This window comes from Capra hircus, chromosome 3 (assembly GCF_001704415.2).
Source record: "Capra hircus breed San Clemente chromosome 3, ASM170441v1, whole genome shotgun sequence".
Taxonomy (NCBI): Eukaryota; Metazoa; Chordata; class Mammalia; order Artiodactyla; family Bovidae; genus Capra; species Capra hircus.
In genome coordinates, this window is record NC_030810.1 from 17,966,794 (window position 1) to 17,986,135 (window position 19,342).

Below are 19,342 nucleotides of genomic sequence, written 5' to 3' on the forward strand. Positions count from 1 at the left end.
TTTTCTGAATGTTAAGCTTTAAGCCAACTTTTTCACTCTCCTCTTTCACTTTCATCAAGAGGCTTTTTAGTTCCTCTTCACTTTCTGCCATAAGGGTGACATCATCTGCATATCTGAGGTTATTGATGTTTCTCCCGGCAATCTTGATTCCAGCTTGTGCTTCCTCCAGCCCATCGTTTTTCATGATGTACTCTGCATAGAAGTTGAATAAGCAGGGTGACAATATACAGCCTTGACATACTCCTTTTCCTGTTTGGAACGAGTCTGTTGTTCCATGTCCAGTTCTAACTGTTGCTTCCTGACCTGCATACAGATTTCTCAAGAGGCAGGTCAAGTGGTCTGGTATTCCCATCTCTTGAAAAATTTTCCACGGACTTAAATTGAAGAAAATAGGGAAAACCGCTAGACCATTCAGGTATGACCTAAATCAAATCCCTTATGATTATACAGTGGAAGTGAGAAATAGATTTAAGGGTCTAGATCTGATAGAGTACCGGATGAAGTATGGACTGAGGTTCGTGACATTGTACAGGAGACAGGGATCAAGGCCATCCCCATGGAAAAGAAATGCAAAAAAGCAAAATGGCTGTCTGAGGAGGCCTTACAAATAGCTGTGAAAAGAAGATAAGTAAAAAGCAAAGGAGAAAAAGAAACATATAAGCATCTGAATGCAGAGTTCCAAAGAATAGCAAGAAGAGATAAGAAAGCCTTCCTCAGCGATCAGTGCAAAGAAATAGAGGAAAACAACAGAATGGGGAAGACTAGAGATCTCTTCAAGAAAATTAGAGATACAAAGGGAACATTTCATGCAAAGATGGGCTTGATAAAGGACAGAAATGGTATGGACCTAACAGAAGCAGAAGATATTAAGAAGAGGTGGCAAGAATACACAGAAGAACTGTACAAAAGAGATCTTCACGACCAAGATAATTATGATGGTATGATCACTCACCTAGAGCCAGGCATCCTGGAAAGTGAAGTCAAGAGGGCCTTAGAAAGCATCACTACAAACAAAGCTAGTGAAGGTGATGGAATTCCAGTTGAGCTATGTCAAATCCTGAAAGATGATGCTGTGAAAGTGCTGCACTCAATATGCCAGCAAATTTGGAAAACTCAGCAGTGGCCACAGGACTGGAAAAAGTCAGTTTTCATTCCAATCCCAAACAAAAGCAGTGCCAAAGAATGCTCAAATTACTGCACAATTGCACTCATCCCACAGGCTAGTAAGGTAATGCTCAAAATTCTCCAAGCCAGGCTTCAGCAATACATGAACCGTGAACTTCCAGATGTTCAAGCTGGATTTAGAAAAGGCAGAGGAACCAGAGATCAAATTGCCAACATTCGCTGGATCATCAAAAAAGCAAGAGAGTTCCAGAAAAACATCTATTTCTGCTTTGTTGACTATGCCAAAGCCTTTGACTGTGTGGATCACAATAGAATTGCCAATTCCTCCCCCTAAACATTTAGCCTTTGTTGTTGTTCAGTTGCTCAATCATGTCTGACTCTTTTAGACCCCATGGACTGCAGCATGCCAGGCTTCCCTGTCCTTCACTGTCTCCCAGAATTTGCTCAAACTCATGTCCATTGAGTTGGTGATGCCATCCAACCATCTCATCCTCTGTCATCCCCTTCTTCTGCCCTCAGTCTTTCCCATCATCAGGGTCTTTTGCAGTGAGTCAGCTCTTTGCATCGGGTGGCCAAAGTATTGGAGCTTCAGCTTCAGCATCAATCCTTCCAATGAATATTCACAGTTGACTTTCTTTAGGATTGACTACTTTGATCTCCTCACAGTCCAAGGGACTCTCAAAAGTCTTCTCCAGCACCACAGTTCGAAAGAAGCCAAATGCAAAGCCAGTTCACATTCTTTCCTGTTAGAAATCACACTACTAGTCAACCCAGGGGCAGTCATGCCTTGCCTTCCTGGACATGACTAAGATGGCTCATCGCTTAGGTCACTCATCTGTGCCCTTGATGGAGCATGGAGCCCGACCAGTGCAGTCATGGAAAACTCTGGATCCGCCGGGGGAGCTGGTCTCTGGAGGCTCTCACGGCAGATATTCCTCCCTTGCATAAGGGATGGGACTGGATCTACTTGCCCACTTGGCCTGGGAAATTCCTGACAGTCCCACATTCCGATGAGGAGCTCCTGAAAATCTACAGGCAGCGGGGAGGGATGGAGGTGAGTTCACAGGCTCCGGTGTTCTCTGCTGTTGCCGTTTGTTCCCCTAGTTCAGCAGCCTGCAGAAGGAGATTGAAGAGCGAACCAACGACATCGAGCTCCTGAAGGGGGAGCAGGTGAAGCTGCAAGGAGTCATCAAGTCCCTGGAGAAGGACATCATGGGCCTCAAGCGGGAGATCCAGGAGAGAGACGAGACGATTCAAGATAAGGTAAAGGCGCATCCTCTGTCCCCACTCAGCTCCATCCTAGCTGGACCCAGGCCATGAGGACAAAGCTCTAGACAGACTCCTTGCGTTTTGACCTCAATGGGGGATGAGCTGTCAGTGAAGTGCCTACTGTGTGCGTGGCATGGGGCTAAGTGCTGTCAATTCATCCCATTCAGTTCCCCTCAAAACGCCAGGGACCGTGAGCAACCCAGTTATATAGCTCAGGAAACTGGTTCCCAGGGCTAAGGGTCTCACCCAGGGTCGCAACAGTTTATAGGTGACAGACCTGCGGTAAGAACCTGAGTGCTGACTGCCAGGCCCCGGCTCACCTCTGTGCCAGGCATCCCAGGGTGACCATCCCATGGACTGGGGGCAGCTCACCCACCACATCGCCCGTGTGGTCCCCCTGATCAGAAAGGAACTCCCCTGCGGCGAGCCCTGTAACCACTGGGGACTGCAGAAAGTGAAATCACTCTTCTGAATAGCTTTCTCACAAAACAGTAAGACAGACACCTCACCTGTTGTGAGGTACACTGCCTCTGTATCCAACATCTCATCTCCTCCTCCTGAGCAAATCCAGGCTCCTCACCCTCCTCTCATCCCCTCTGCCCTTGTTGCCTTATTTGGATGCAACTCCCAGGTGGTTGAGAACCTGGGTTTCTGCCTAGTGAGCTAGGTTCCCGGGCAGCCTTTTCCACTGGCCACATGGCAGCCTCAGGCAACTGACCCCAGCCTTGTTTTCTCACCTGTGAATGGGGTGCTCAGGGGGTCTGACAAAGACAAAATGAGACAGTGCCTGCATGTCATTTCTGCAAGTGAGCATTTGCGTTTATATCTGGGCATTTTTTTAGGTAGGAGCCAAAGCTCTCTGCAGATTCTTAGAGTGTTTTTTTAATTCATTTTTATTGGTGTATAGTTGATGTACAACGTTGTGTTAGTTCCATGTGCGCAGCAAAGTGAATCAGTTATCCATATGCGCATATCCACTCCTTTTTAGAGTCTTTTCACATACAGGTCATTACAGAGTACTGAGTAAAGTTCCCTGTGCTGTAAGTAGGTCCTTGCTGCTGCTGCTGCTGCTAAGTCGCTTCAGTCGTGTCAGACTCTGTGCGACCCCATAGTCAGCAGCCCCCCAGGCTCCTCCGTCCCTGGGATTCTCCAGGCAAGAACACTGGAGTGGGTTGCCATTTCCTTCTCCAATGCATGAAAGTGAAAAGTGAAAGTGAGCTCGCTCAGTTGTTAGTTAGCTATTTTACATAGAGTAGGGTGTCTATATTAACCCCAATCTACTGATTTTTTTGTGCCCCCCCCCCACTTAAAGAGGGGTTTGACAAGAAAGAGGTTAAGACCTCTAGAAAACGGCACCAGCCTAATGGGTCTAACAGCCTTCCACCCTACTTCCCATCCAGGCTCCCTGCCTCCACACTGTAATCATTTCAGTCTCCCACTTTAAATTCTTTCGCAGCTCTCAACTGCATGTGGCAAGGGTCAGCAACCTTTTTGTTTCCTGTGAAGGGCAAGGTAGTAAATATTTTTGACTTTGCTGGCAGTGTGGTCTCTCTGCCACAGTTGCTCAGTTCCGCTCCAGTAGCATAAAATCAGTCATAGACAAGACATCAATGAATGGGCTTGGCTATGTTCCAATAAAACTTTATGAAAATAGGCAGAAGGTCAGGTTTGACCTGAGGGCTATAGCTAACCAGCTCCTGGCCTCCTGGATAAATTCTCAACTATTTAGACCCTTGCCTTCCTCCCCGCTTCCCCTCCAGCCCCATTTCTCACTGCCCCCATCTACCACCACCCTAACTCATGCAAGTTCTCGGCACCCTCGGTACACACCATGCCTTCTGTGTGCCAGCCTCTTCTACGACACCTGTCACCGTGTGGGTTTATACTTGTTGGCACATGTGCTTTCCCAGCTAGTGCATTCCCTGTTAAGGGTGGGGACTATGGCATGTTTCTATTTGGAATTTGTAACCTTGGCAAAAGATCTCTGTTCAATAAATAACAGATAGGTCTACACTCCAGTTGTCATTGCCTTGCCCCAAGACTCAGTCGTGAAAAACTACTGTTTTATTATGCTTGCTGACATGGTAGCTCTAGAATCTGGACAGGGTACAATGGGATGGCTTGCCTTGTCCTCGATGTCTGGGTCCTAGTGGGACCTCGGTTGGGTGACTCCAGCAGCGGTGGGCTTGAAGACCAACAGCCAGTGTGGCTCCTTCAACCCCCTCTCCAGCCACTTGGCCAGCATGGCTGGAATGCTGGGCTTAGCTGGGACTGTTGACAGAGCAGCTCTCCAGCCTACAGGTCTCAGAGTGGTGGGACTTTTGACAATAACAGGTGGCCTCCCCCAGAGCACGTGTTCCAAGAGAACCAGATGGAAGCCGCTTGGTCTCCTCCGAGATAGCCTGGGAAGCCACACTGCATCACTTGAGCTGCGTTCTTTGGGTTACAAGCAGACCACAAATTAGCCAGATGCAGAGGGAAGGGATTAGACCCTGCCTCCTGATGTAGCAGCGTAAGGTCGTATTGTAGAAGAACGTCTGGGCTGAGAGGTGCTGTCCAGGTGGGCTTTCTTCCATGCAGTCGGCCACAACCTGTCCGGATGGGTGAGTGAATGACTGAAGTCTGGCACAGAAGCTGGGGAGTCGGCGGTGCCCCTGGTGGGGGAGCCCCCATTTGTGTCCCCTCAGGAGATCACGGGATTTGTGTGCTGTGCCTAAAGGGATTCCATACCAGGGCCTCCAGATAGCTGTTTCACGCCTCCCTGCTCTCACCCACAGGAGAAGCGAATCTATGATCTGAAAAAGAAAAATCAGGAACTAGAGAAATTCAAGTTTGTGCTCGACTACAAAATAAAGGAGCTGAAGAAGCAAATAGAACCTCGAGAGAATGAGATCAAGGTGATGAAGGAACAGATTCAAGAGGTGAGAGGCCATCTGGACACCCTGGCCTTTGTCCCAACCATTCCTGGCTTGGGTGGGGGTTGCGGGGGTGAAAGCAAGCTCTCCTCACAGCCTGTCTCTGCTCCCAAGGTCCACACCAGCCTCCGCTCCACACAGGAAGTCAAAGGGAAGGCCTGAGGAGGGGTCCAGTGGTGCAGAAGCAAAATGCTTTGAGATTTGGCTTCCCCGGGCCCCTTGGGTGGGATTTAACCCTGCTCCTCCCCCAACTCCCGGCTGCACCCACGTTCTCGGCCCTCAAAGGGAAACCGCAGCCTTTGAGGCTTCAGCCACCAGGGGGCGATGTCTACTCAGCCACCAGCTTGTCCACCAGAAAGTACATCCCTCTGGATTCGACATTTTTTTCTTGGACTAAACGTGTTGGTGGGGGCCCTACGTGAGGCGGCGGTGTTTGGACTTCATCTGATAAGGAGCAGGAAATCCTCAGAGCCTCTTGAGCAAGAGAATGGCAAAATGAAGTGTGTGTTCTGGGAAACAAACAGGATGAAGGCAGAGAAAAGAGAGGGCTTCTGAGAGTCCAGTGGGGTACAAGTGTTCCCCTTCGGCCCCGCTGCCTTTCCTTATTAAGGCGGTGTTTACCCGGAAGCCTGCCTGTGCTGGGCAGAGAGCAGCTGACTGGGGTCCATGGTTGATCTGAAACTAAACTCCCAACATCCCCCTTGTCCAGTTCCCCCATTTCTCAGTCAGTGGCACCAAGACCCACACCGAGGTGCTTAAGGTAGAACTCTGGGCACTTTCTAAGGTCTTCCCTTGTTAACCCCCATATCCAAATCACTGATGCCTGTCTGATTGATCTCCAAATCATATTTCAGATCCAACCCTCCTTGCCGTCTGCTGCCACCCACCACTCCAATCCACACCTCCTTCCTCTCTCTTCTGGACTTGACCCCAGCCTCCAGTCTGGCCCCTGCATCGAGGCCACAGCAAACTCCCAGTGGTATCCCAACCCACCTAGAATAAAATTCAGACTCTGCCGAGGCCCCGAGGCCCCGTGTGATCCCCTCTCTACCTGCCCCTCCAGCCGTATCTGCAGGCTCCTTCTCCAGCTCCAGCCTGCAGGCTTTCTGGTGGTTCCGCGGACGAGCCATGCTTTCCCCATCTGGGACCTTTGCAGGTCTGTTCCCCCTGCCCGGAAGGCTCTCAGAATGACCATCACCTAACTGGCTGCTTTGAGTTTTTTCACATCTCAGCTCCTGTGTCCCCTCTTCAAGGAGGCCTTCCCTGACCATCCTATCCAAAACAGCCTCCTTCTCCCCCTCCATCTTCTCTAACTGTGCTGAGCAAAGCTAAACGTAAAAGGTATAGGATGTACCGACAGCCCCATTAGAACTGGCTCCACAATAGCTGTTGTGGAGGAAAGCAAAGCCTTTTCTCCAGGAGGTCCAGAAAAGAGGCCAGATGGTGCGATCAGTCCAGGGCGGATGCATCCGCAGAGGACTTGTCCTTGTGATGATGACTTTCTCCCTGGCCTCTGGGATAAGGAAGAGTGTTCCCAGCTGGCCACAGAGCAACTTCCTGGTAGCCTCCTGCCACTCTTGGATGACCTCAGGGCCCAAGAATGGCAGCCTGAGCGGATAAGAAGGAGCAGGGGCCCCACCTGCCTGGAAGGTCAATGTGCCGCAGGCCCCAGACCATCACTGCCTCCCTTCTCCCCCCACTTCATCTGACATTTGCTAAGTGCATTTCAGGTTGTCGTCTTCCACTGCCACACACCTGAAAGATTATTCACTTTCCCTTCAGTACCTGAACCAACCATGACTTTGATCCTCAGCAGGGAATATGCCCCCCTCACTTTGGGAATGAGTCAAACAGGACCCCTCCAGCCCCACTGCAGGTGCCAGTCTCAGCCAGGGCTGCTGTCTGGGCCCAGTTCCTTCCCCAGGGGCCCATGACCCAGGGGCTTCCATCTGGGGGTCAGACACCTTTGGCCCACCTGCTGCATCCCTCCCTGGAAGTTCCTTTCCCTACAAGAAGGAAGCTGCAAGTCCTTGGTGCCTTTGTAGAGGTGAGACCTGTGCATGGAAGGGGAATACTACCTCCTCTCCACCCCAAATGCTTTTCCAGCTTCTCTTTGATGAGTCATGACTATCTCCTTCCTAGGGCAGGAGTTTCCAGAACCTTATTTTCCTTCATACGTTTTTATTTCTTCATCTAGTGCAGGGTTTTTTTTACACTCTGGGGTGGATAAGTCTTTGTTGGGGGGGGAGGGGGGCTATCCTGTGCCTTATAGGATATTTAGCAGCTAGATACCAGTAGCAACCCACCACCCCCACCCCACCCCCCCGCAATGTGACACCAAAAATGTCTCTAGATGTTTTGCCATGTGTCCCCTGCAGAGGCAAGCTGCCTCTCCCCAGCGCCCCACCCCATTGAGAATCTCTGAACTGGATGAGTAACACATGACAAGGAGATGGAAATTCCCCCACCAGGAACAGGACGCTTGCTCCGCTATACCGGCTAGTCTCCTGGCTGTCCAGCCGGTGACTCAAATTTAACATATTTCACAATTTTTCTGTGAACTAGATTTTTTTTTTCTCAGTGTGGTTTGAGGCTCTGCTCATATCACTTCCTTTCTAACCTAATCTGCCATTGCTGACTTTAAGATTGCAGAGAAAGAGGCACAGCCAGCTACGGGCATTCAGATAGACCTTGGAGAAGCCCCTTTCTCTCTCTCTTTTTAAAAAGTATTACCTATTTAGCTATGTCGGGTCTCAGGTGCAGGGTGTAGGCTCAGTAGTTGTGGCATATGGGCTTAGTTGCCCCGAGGCACATGGGATCTTAGTTCCTTGACTAGGGATTGAACTCATGTCCCTTGCATTGCAGGGCAGATTCTTAACCACTGGCCCACCAGGAAGTGTCCCCTTTCACTCCTGCAGCGGCCATCTCCTCGGTCTGGGGCAGCAGCCTGTCACCTGGGCCACAGTGGCGGCCTCCTGACTGGCTGCCTGGTTCCAGTCTTGCTCTCGCCATCAGACCTTCTAAGGTGCACATCAGGTCATGCCACACCTTGGGTGAGACCTGTCAGCGGCTCCCTGAACTCTCAGGGTTAAGGCCACGCTTCTGACCAATTTAAACTTCTGGCCAAGATAGAGTCTGAGCCTCTCACCATTCGAGCCTCAGCCCTAGAGTCCTGGATGACCCAGCTCAGCTGATCTGTCCAGCCCCCTCTCCCCCTTCCCCGCATGCACCCCCTCCAAGGTCCAAGGGTGGCTGAACCACTCACAGCCTGCAGAGAGGCACCAGACTCCCACACTTCTGGTCCTTTCTGTGCACGGCTGTTCTCCCTGCCTGACATTCTCCTTCCCAACTTGCCCTCTAAACCCTATTCCTCCTACAAAACCCGACTGAGCATCCCTTCCCTGGGGGCCACCCCCAAACCTCCACTGTGCGCACACAGGGCTCTTTCTATCCTCACCGTGGACGATGTTTATCCTGTTCCACCTGAACTTCTCATTGACTTCCTGCTAATCGCCCTAGACCCAGGGCTTCTTGAAGACAGAAACTGCCTCTCAATCAGGTCCGTATCCCCTATGCCTTTGACAGCTGGCCAGTCCTTTCTAACAGATACATTCTTTGGTTAGCTGTGCAAATAACCACACTTGCTGTGTGTCCTCTACGAGGTGGCTCCACAGAGCTCTGCAAACATTGCATGTTTATCTTATCATTCTTCCAGAGGCAGGTTGTTTCAGGCCTCCCTCCCTTGGCTCCCCTTTGCTCTTCTACATCTGCAATGCATTCGTTCATTCACATGAATATTTACCGAGTGCCACCTTTATGCCAGGCATTGGGTCAAAGGGCTCCTCTGTCCATACAAAATGCTTCCAGTAATTAGGCTGACATTCTTCTAAACGTTGCCCCTCCCTGTCCAGGATGTGGCTCCTTAGGGCTCGCTGGTACTCTAGAACATGACTGGGGAGCTTGAAATCTGACCAAAGGGCCTGGGTTAGAGTAAAGGGGCTCCTCCATCCAGTCATGAAAAGACCCTGTAAACTCCCTCAACCTCCCCCCTCCAAAAATAATAGTCAGTAAACCTCTCTAATAACAGAAATGCTGCTGCTGCTGCTAAGTTGCTTCAGTCGTGTCCGACTCTGTGCAACCCTATGGACAGCAGCCCTCCAGGCTCCTCTGTCCACAGGATTCTCCAGGCAAGAATACTGGAGTGGGTTGCCATTTCCTTCTCCGACAGGAATGCTCACGTCCACCAGATTTGGCCTGTCAATCAGACTACACTCCTTTGCTTTTGGCAGGAATTAAATCCATGAAGCGCTCACCTACAGCTGGTCTCCTCCTAATTAGAAGGTCTGATTGTCACTCACTGGTCTTTGCTTAATAGCAACGCAACAGTGAATAGTCTTTCAGAAGCACGCGGATAGCTTCTTTTTCTTTTGAAAACAAGACAGTCTTGAGTTGAACTTTTCAAGAGCTTTTCAACAGAATAATGAGGCAAAGGTCCCTTCTCAGCCTCCTCTTTCCTGTTTGATGCTTTAGACTGGGGACGCCTACATGCTGATCCCATCAAAACTTTCTGCTTTACAGTCGGCCCTGCTGACTTGTGGCCCCAGAGAGTCAAGATTCACTCACACAACTTCACGGAGTAGACAAGGAAGAGGCTTGTCCACAGAACCTTGCCTCAGGCACCAGGTTCCAGTAGTCAGGAGTCATCAATTTATAAGGAATTCAAGAAAAGAAGGTTGAAGGAACAGAGACACTAAGGGGAAAAAATTCAGGGCCTGGCTATAGAAACACGTGATCTGGGCTACCATATCAGCCAAGGGGCTCGGGGGCTTCGAGGATGGCCAGGAATAAAAGGAAAGGTTTGTTCCAAAGGGGGAACTAGAAGGGAGGTGCCCTGGTAGTAGGGGAAATACTCCCACTGAAAGACTTCAGTTTCAAACATAATTTTCATTCTCTTACTTTCCTCGTGGAGGCACCATTGGTTTGTAATGGCATGTAAGTTTCATGTTACAACACTATGTCTCTAATTCTGTATGCGCTACAGCACGCAGAGTTGGTTTCCACCCATCAGCACACAGTTGCTCCCCTTTATTCATGTTGCCCTCCCCCTGTCCTTCCCCCTCTGGTAACTACTACTCTGCTTTCTGTATCTTGTGCTTGGCGTGTCCATTTACTTTGTTTTTTGCTTTTTTTCAATTGAAGTATAGTTAATTTACAATGTTCTATTAGTTTCAAGTGAAAACTTAAGTCATTCAGTGATATATATGTGTGTGTGTGTGTGTGTGTGTGTGTGTGTGTGTGTGTGTGTATATACACCACACATATATGGGTTTTCCTGGTAGCTCAGCTGGTAATCTACCTGCAATGCAAGAAACCCTGGTTCAATTCCCGGGTCAGGAAAATCCTCTGGAGAAGGGATAGGCTACCCACTCCAGTATTCTTAGGCTTCCCTGGTGGCTCAGATGGTAAAGAATCTGCCTGCCATGTGGAAGACCTGGGTTCGATCCCTGAGTTGGGAAGATCCTCTGGAGAAGGGATTCTTTTCTTGAATTCCTTGTAAATTGATGACTCCTGACTACTGGAACCTGTTGCCTGAGGCAAGGGATAGGCTACCCACTCCGGTATTCTTGCCTGGAAGATCCCATGGCCAGTGAAGCCTGGTGGGCTACAGTCCATAGCGCCACAAAGAATTGGCCATGACCGAGCCCAGCACAGTATAAGACACTGCGCGTCACTGCCTGTGCTACACAACGCATACTTGTTCACCTCCTTGATGTGTAGTGGTGTTTCTGTGTTAAGCCCAAACTCCTAATTTATCCCCCCCAACCCTTAATATCCCCTCTGGTAACCGTAAGTTGCTTATGTCTGTGAGTCTATTTCTGTTTTATAAGTGAGTTCATTTGCATCATTTTTTTTAGATTCCACATATAAGCGATACCATACGGTATGTGTATTTGACTTACTTCACTTCACATAATAATCTCTATGTCCATCCATGTTGCTGCAAATGATGTCATTTCATTCTTTTTTATGGCTAATATTCTGTTATATATATGTACCACTTCTTCTTTATCCGTTCATCTGTCAATAGACATTTAAGTTGCGTCCGTGTCTTTTATATTCCAAAGATGAATGAACTCATACAGTACTTGTCTTCCTCTGTCAGACTTATTTCACCTAGCCTAATACCCTAAAGGTCCATCCATGTTATTGTAAATGGCAAATTTTCATTCTTTTTATGGCTGAATAGTATTCCATTGTGTGTGTGTATATATATGTGTATGTATGTGTATATATATATAACATATATATATATATATCTTCTTTATCCATTCAGCTGTTGATGAACACTTAGATTGCTTCCATATCTTGGCTATTATAAATAATGCTACAGTAAACATAGGCGTGCATATCTTTTCTAATTGCTGTTTTGGTATTTTTTGGATGAGTACCCAGAAGTAGGATAGCTGGGCCTTCTGTTCATACTTCTATTCTTAATTTTTTGAGGGATCTCCATACTGTGTGGCATAGAGGCTGCACCAACTTACACTCCAATGAGTAGTGCATAAGAAGTTCCTTTTCTCCATGTCTTTGTTAATCCTTATAGTTTCTTGCCTTTTGGATAATAGGCATTCTAACAGGCATGAGGTGATATCTAATTGTGGTTTTGATTTGCATTTCCCTAATAATTAGTGATCAGTTCTGGGTGTTCTTTGGAAGGACTGATGCTAAAGCTGAAACTCCAATACTTTGGCCACTTCATGCGAAGAGTTGACTCATTGGAAAAGACTCTGATGCTGGGAAGGATTGGGGACAGGAGGAGAAGGGGACGACAGAGGATGAGATGGCTGGATGGCATCACTGACTCGATGGACAAGAGTTTGAGTGAACTCCGGGAGTTGGTGATGGACAGGGAGGCCTGGCGTGCTGCAATTCATGGAGTCGCAAAGAGCTGGACACGACTGAGCGACTGAACTGAACTGAACAATTAGTGATGTTGAACATCTTTTCCCATGCTCATTGGCCATCTGTATGTCTTCTGTGGCTTACTTTCTTATTCTTGACTCTTTCTCCACTGCTGTCCATAGATGGAAGCTGAACTGGAGCGTTTCCATAAACAGAACACACAACTAGAGCTGAACATCACAGAACTGTGGCAGAAATTAAGAGCCACTGATCAGGAGATGCGCAGAGAGAGACAGAAGGTATGAGGATTTTCAGAGTCTGGCAGCTCTTGGATGCAAGAGCTGGCACCTGTCTGCAATGGGCAGCTGGCTTCCAAGAGACAGAGCCAGCCCATCGCTAAGATACATTCCCATTTTAACTCACATTCTTTACTTGCTCACAACCCTGGCCTATTTGAGGCTCATGTAAATTTATGTGACTGAATCCATCTGAGACTATAAAATGACTTTGGGTAGAGCAATCAAGGAGGTGGAAGGCAGTGTTATAAGGATGCTTACAACACTGGCTTGTGCATCCTGGGAAGGAGCATGCTCAGAGAGGTCCTCTGTAGCAGGTGGTTAAGGCTTGACTACCAAAAGAGTGCAAGCTCAAGGGACCTCAGAGGTCACCTGTTCTGGTCTCTCTATGTAATAAACAAGGAAAGCAAGGTCAGAGAGATTATGAGATTAGAAACTTCATCCAGAACCCATAGCTATTTAGCACATAGAGGCCAGTGCTGGAAACCCAGTCTTCTGGTCCTGGGCCAGGACTTGGCTGCACCCCCACTCCTGGGTGGCTCAGACGGTAAAGCGTCTGCTTACAATGCAGGAGACCTGGGTTCAATCCCTGGGTCGGGAAGATCTCCTGGAGAAGGAAATGGCAACCCATTCCAGTATTCTTGCCTGGAAAATCCCATGGACGGTGGAACCTGGTTGACTACAGTCCATAGGGTCGCAAAGAGTCGGACACGACTGAGCGACTTCACTTTCACTGCATTTTCACCGCCTGGCGTAGAGCACCTCATAGTGTTGGTAGAATCAGATTGAACTTTTCCATCTCCCACATCAAGCCTTGACTCTGGACTAAATAATACTAGAAGCTGCAGAGCTATCAATGTGAACTGACACAGATCTTGCCCTTTCCAAACTGAAGAGGTTAACAGGTGATTTATGATATGTGCATAATAATTAACCGTGCAAGGTAGAAAATTGTGGAGCATGATTAAATGGGCTGTAGGAGCAAAGAGAAAGAAGAGGCTCTCTAGGTCAAGGGTGGGGGATGATGGGTGGATACCTGAGAGACTGGTGGAAGAGCCCAAGTTTACAGATGAACCTTTCTGCACAATTTTGTCATTATCTCCCCTACCCACTCATTCATAGCAGCCCTCAGGAAGGAGAAACACTGGATGAACTCCCAGGGGGCCAAGGAAGCCCCCACCTAGGATCCGCAAAAGGGAATCAGTGCTCTCCATCCTGGCGCTGAAAGGAGTAGGTGGCCAGTGGCACCTCCTTTAGTCTTTTAAGGCCTGTGGTCCTGGAAGAAATCCGGAGCCAATAAAGAAATCCGTGTGTGCAGCATCTTAAAGATGCAAAACTATTCAGGCCAGAGGCATGGGGGTTCAGTGCCTCCCCCGCGGGCCTGTGTGCCCCTCCTGATCTCTGGGCCCCATGTGGCCCCTGGCAGTCAGTGATGAGTCCCAGATGAGGTGTTTCTTGTCCCTTTAGGCAGCCACGAGGCTGCAGCCCCTGTCCCTGGAGAGTCCCTGCAGGGCCAGAAGTAAATGCCTCTGCTCACAGGAGCGGGACTTGGAGGCGCTGGTCAAACGGTTCAAGACGGACCTCCACAACTGCGTGGCCTACATCCAGGAACCGCGGCAGCTGAAGGAGAAGGTCCGCGCTCTCTTTGAGAAGTACGTGCAGCGGGCAGATATGGTGAGCTCTGCTTCCCACTCCCGCTCGCCCCTGTCCTCTGGGCTCTCCCCTCCCTCGTGGCTCATCCCTTCTGCCCTGCCAGGTGGAGATCGCGGGGCTGAACTCAGACCTGCAGCAGGAGTACGCCCGTCAGCGGGAACACCTGGAGAGGAACCTGGCCACTCTCAAGAAGAAGGTGGTCAAGGAGAGTGAGCTGCACCGCACAGATTACGTCCGCATCATGCAGGTACCCACACGCGCCCTTGGAGACCAAGCCATCGGAGATGAAAAAGTCTGCCAAGGGCCCCTCCAAGCCCACTGTCCTCAGGGCTACCCCAACGTCCGAGGGAGCCACTAGCTTTCTCCAAACTTCCTTCTTTGACTCGTCTCCTCTGACCTCCCAGAGCTCATCCTGGCGGTGACCATAGCCCAGAGCCCCACCCAAGGAGGCTTTCTCAGCATTTCCGTGCCCACTCCTGCACCTCAAGGCCCGTTCGTCTCTGCCCCATCTCTCTTCACCAGGCACCTGTTTCTTTCTTCCACCCCCTCATCTTCGTGCAGAGCACTCCTGCACCTGCCTCAGGCCTCTCCTTGACCCCCGTTTCCTCTGGACCTGCGTCCACGTGACTTTGGCTCTCCGAGTCGCTCCCTTCCGTCTCCTCTTTTCTGTTTCCAGCTCTTGCTTCACCTTCTTCTGTTTGGCTGTTTTTAGTCTGCTACCCATATCATATGTCCCCACTGGCCAAGTCCTCTCCCGGGAGCACGGCCAAATCTTTTGTCCTCTCCTGGGAGCGTGCCTGTCGCCTCCCACCTCCTCTGGCTTTTCTGATGCCTCAGGTCCCAGCTCTTCTCTTGGGTCCAGAGCCAACCACACCAACCCTGAGGGCTGTCCTCCCCCTGATTTAATGAGGCCTCCCAGGACCCTTCCTCAAGCTTTTCAGAGAGCCTTACCCTATTACTACCGCTTCCACTGAAGTACACTATCAGAACTGCCAGGCAGGATTTGCTGCCAGTTTCTATCTGGGTATCAGTATCATCTGAGGCAGTTAATGTGAATTAATAGTAAGAGAAAACATCAGAATTACGTTTATAAGACACATATCTTTTAACATGTGTATTTCTTTAATGCTGTAATGTAAATACCGGAATGGGGATGAGCTGCAATTAGACTAAAACAAATCAGTTCCGAACACAGCTGGGAAGAGCACAGTGCAGTCTAGGCCAGACCCAGGCATGCTGGGCCTCATGCCACCTTCCAACCAGCCCCTGCCCACGGCCCAGCTTCTGAGTCCTGACAGCAGCCAGAGGCCCAGAGATGGGAGCGGACCCAATGGATGGGACTCTTCGCAGCAGCTGATACACGGAGCCGTTGCTAGGGGTCTTGAGTGTTCCCTAGCATGGGGAGCCCCCGTGGACACCGCAATGCAGCGTGCAGGGCAGGGGGACCAGGGTGACTACAGGAGAGGTTGTCAGCTCGTGACACTGCTGAACTCATCTGTGATTTACCACCAGAGCACAGGCCTAAGGGGTCCACCAGGGGCTAGGTTCCTCTCTCTGTGCCAACCAGGCCCCCAAAGCAAGTGTCAATCCCAGGAGAAGAAGGAAAAGGAAAGAGGGCGGAGACCACAGGATAGATAAGAGTAAGAGCATCAGCAGGAGGCTGCGCAGGGCTGGCAGAAGGGTCCCCCTTTGGCTCCCCCATTCCCCAGGGACTGCCTGCCCACCCCTGCTGAGCCAGGGTGAGAGTCCGGGGAGCAGAAGCAGAGGGGACCCAAGCAGGGGACTCTGATGGCAGGCAGAGAAGCCGTCAACAAGGAGCTCCCTGGAGAGCATCGTAAACCTGCATGCTGCATCGAAGTGTCGCAGACAACCGCAGGGGGCAAGAGGGGGATGCAGGGCTCTGGGGCCCCACCATCCCCTCCACCAGGAAGACTCCTTGCTTATTTCAGTGGGCTCTGTGTAGGATTTTGTTTGGAAGACATAAAAGAAACTTTGAAAACCTCTATTCTAGATGATAAAAATTGTTTCCTTCTTTGATCTTAAGGGCCAGGCAAGGTATTGGGGTGGTGAAGCATAGCCTTGTCTCAGTTCAGAGCCAGTTTATCCTCCTGCTAGCCACTGTTGCTGGCAGGTTCGGGGGAGGGGAGACGACCCTTCAAATTCTCCAGGAGCCACCTTCCTATCTGTACAAAGAGGAGAAGATGCCAACCTCAGCCAGTGACTGTGAGGATTGAATGAGCTAACTAATCTAAAGCGTCAGGCACTGGCCCTGTACAAAACAGGGGTTCTAAAAAGGCAGTTTTCCTTCACTTCTCCTGAGCAAAAGACATACTCAAAAACCAAGGCAAAATCCAGTAGGAGAGCCTAGAAGTCCATCACAGCATGGACTGGGGTACCTGTGAGCTGGAGGCAGCCAATTCCAGACCTCCCAGCTGGTGGCCTGGGGCACCCACTGCCTTGATACATGTTTGTAAGGAACTCGTCTACAGGAACCAAGGCCCTGACCCTTAAGTCTCAAAGAGCCGAGGAAGGCTGGGACAGATATGGCATCTGAGAGAAACTTGTTAGAAGACACAGAGAATGAAGTCAGTGTTTCATCTGTATGTTCAGACAGGAGCGCTTGTCGCTGATTCTCATGCATGCTTGCAGATATGAAAATAGGATTTGCAATAGAATACAAATATCTAGGACACATACTTTATTCATTCAGGATACATATTTTGCGAGCTTCTCACATGCCAAGCTACAAGCTGACCGTGGAGGGTTGCCAGATGAATGTGAAGACTTGCCTACTCTCATGGGGCTCCCCTAGGGGAGTGGAGGCCGACACAAGCAATCACTCCTCCACACCAGGCATGTAGTCTGGCCAGCACACTGGAGAGGCGGGCTTCAGCTAGGGGGCGTGGCATTTGAGCTAGGCCTTGAATGGTGAGTAGAGGGGGTCAAGGAGCAACGGAGGAAGAACCTTCCAGGCCAAGGATACAACCTGAAAACAGTCAGAGAAGAGTGAGACCTTTGGGGTGTTTGGGGACCCTGGAATCCTCTGACCTAACTCTATCGCAGAGCATGGGGCCAAGGAGGAAGGGCCTGCTGGAATGGTAGGTAGCTTAGGGTCACATTGAAGGGGCTTTTTGTGTCACACCAAGAAGCATGCAGTTTATCTTATAAGCTGGTGCCACCCAAGTTTTCTTAAGTAGGTAGGGGTGTTATCTGTTCTGGAAATGTTACCGCCATGGGCAGAAGGGAAGGACCGGTAGGGAAAGGCAGGTGGCAGGAAAACCCGTTAGAAGATGATTCTCATGTTAAAGAGAGATGCCAGGCCTTGGGAGGAAAGGTTGTGATGTCAGAAGACATTTCAGAGTAGAGATGATACATAGAAATGTCAGGCTGGATGTGAGAGGAAGGCTGAAAGAGAAACAAAGAGATGGTTCACTTGTGCATTTAGGCAATTGGCGACCCCACCAGCTGTGGGCTCAGGAAGGACACCGCTGGATGTGGGGCTCCCAAGTATCTGGAATAAATTTGTTGCCTACCTTGCACGCTAACCAGACGCTGCTGTATTCTTAAAGATGTCAACCCAAGGTAGGCCAGTAGGGGATGCTCTAGGCATTTCCTCTCCATGCCCTTCTTCCTGGGAGTCTGGAGTTCAATGTCATTCCCATCTGGAGCTTTCTGGCGTTGTCCTCAACCGAAGGCAGTCCTGGACAGCTTGGCATAGCCTCTTCGTTCAGAAGGCTTTCTATCTAAACAGACCTTGGCATCCCTGAGTGTGTCTCTTCCACATAGCCCAAGTCCTGGTGCTCAGGGGATCAGGGTTAGATTTTCCCTGCCAGAGGAGCTGTGGGCAGTGGGGGAGGGGGGGTAGCTCTGAAGGATTAGAAGAGTTTTTGTAGACCATCCTGACCAAGGAGGGATCTGGAACAGAAGGCTCAGAAAATCTGTTGCATTCACGTTGTAATTTCACAAAACTACTCAAGGCGTATACAGTTGACCTCAGCGTGACCTCTGGACTCCTCAGAACATGGGCCACCCCAGAAAGCCGTCTGGTACTTTTATCTAAGGCAGCCCCACTTGTACTTTTCCGAGCTTCCTTGGCCATCATCCTGTGTGAAGTGTGGCCAGAGGTGATGTACATCAATGGTGAGAAGGCAGAGCCTGGTAGGCGCCTGTGGGCAGACACAACCAAATCTGAATCCCAGCTCTGCCCTCCATGCACAGCCTTGGATTCCTCTTCTGAAACTGAATCTCATCACAACTTCCTCGTAAGGTGGTTGTATAGATCAAATGATGTCGTGTATGCAAAGTATCTGATATGGTGCAGGAATCTAGTCAGCCGTGAAGTCATTATCTTGTTGTTATCATCATCAAGGGCTTCCCTGATAACTCAGTTGGCAAAGAATCCACCTGCAATGCAGGAGACCCCAGTCTGATTCCTGGGTCAGGAAGATCCGCTGGAGAAGGGATATGCTACCCACTCCAGTATTCTTGGGCTTCCCTCGTGGCTCAGCTCATAAAGAATTGGGAGGCTCAGTGCTTGCTCCCTCTTAGCTCTGGGCCTGAAACACTCTTCCCTGCCCTCTGCCTCCTCAAGGAGGCTTCCTTACACTGGTGACCCCCCCACTCACTTCTCTACACTGGATCCACACTGGACCCCCGCATCTGGCATAATAAGCACCTAATAGGCTTCCCATTTTTATGAATGAATGAACAGAGCAGAGGAATCAGGTTGCGCTGAGTCCTGGGCCTCAGTGATGCTCCAGTGAGGACTGAGCCATGTTCTGGAGACCCGTCTAGGAGGCCAGTCTCATAGAGCTGTCCAGGGATGGCAGTGGAGTCAGAAATACGTATATCAAAAGGTTGCAGCCAGAGGTCCCAGTCATGGCGACAAGGTTGTCAGGGTGGAGGGAATGGCAGGGGCTCCACGTGGGGCCACCACAGTTGCAGAGGAGAGATGCTGAGAGCTGGTGATATTGAACACTAAATTCAGTTCAGACACAAAGTCAACAGGGTTGAGTGACATGATGAATAGAGATTGCCTAGGAAGAAGTACCTTAAAATGTTTCTGAAGAGAACTGTGGAAATGGCACTGTTAGTCTCTGATCTTTATTCTGATAACTATTACTTTATTGAATGAGGCAGAGGATGTGAAACTAAGTGACATCAACTAAGAAGAAGTGTGGA

The 19,342-nt window shown here is 49.8% G+C and overlaps 1 protein-coding gene across 1 annotated transcript in view; it reads left to right on the forward strand.

Moving 5' to 3' along the window:
* Positions 1-19,342, forward strand: part of CFAP57 (cilia and flagella associated protein 57) — a 68,022-nt gene that overhangs the window by 42,140 nt on the left and 6,540 nt on the right. Inside the window, exons 16-20 of the mRNA XM_018042755.1 lie at positions 2,230-2,388; positions 5,172-5,315; positions 12,395-12,511; positions 14,048-14,182; positions 14,265-14,408. Coding sequence (XP_017898244.1) covers positions 2,230-2,388; positions 5,172-5,315; positions 12,395-12,511; positions 14,048-14,182; positions 14,265-14,408 — 699 coding nt within the window. The remainder of the gene's footprint in view (positions 1-2,229; positions 2,389-5,171; positions 5,316-12,394; positions 12,512-14,047; positions 14,183-14,264; positions 14,409-19,342) is intronic.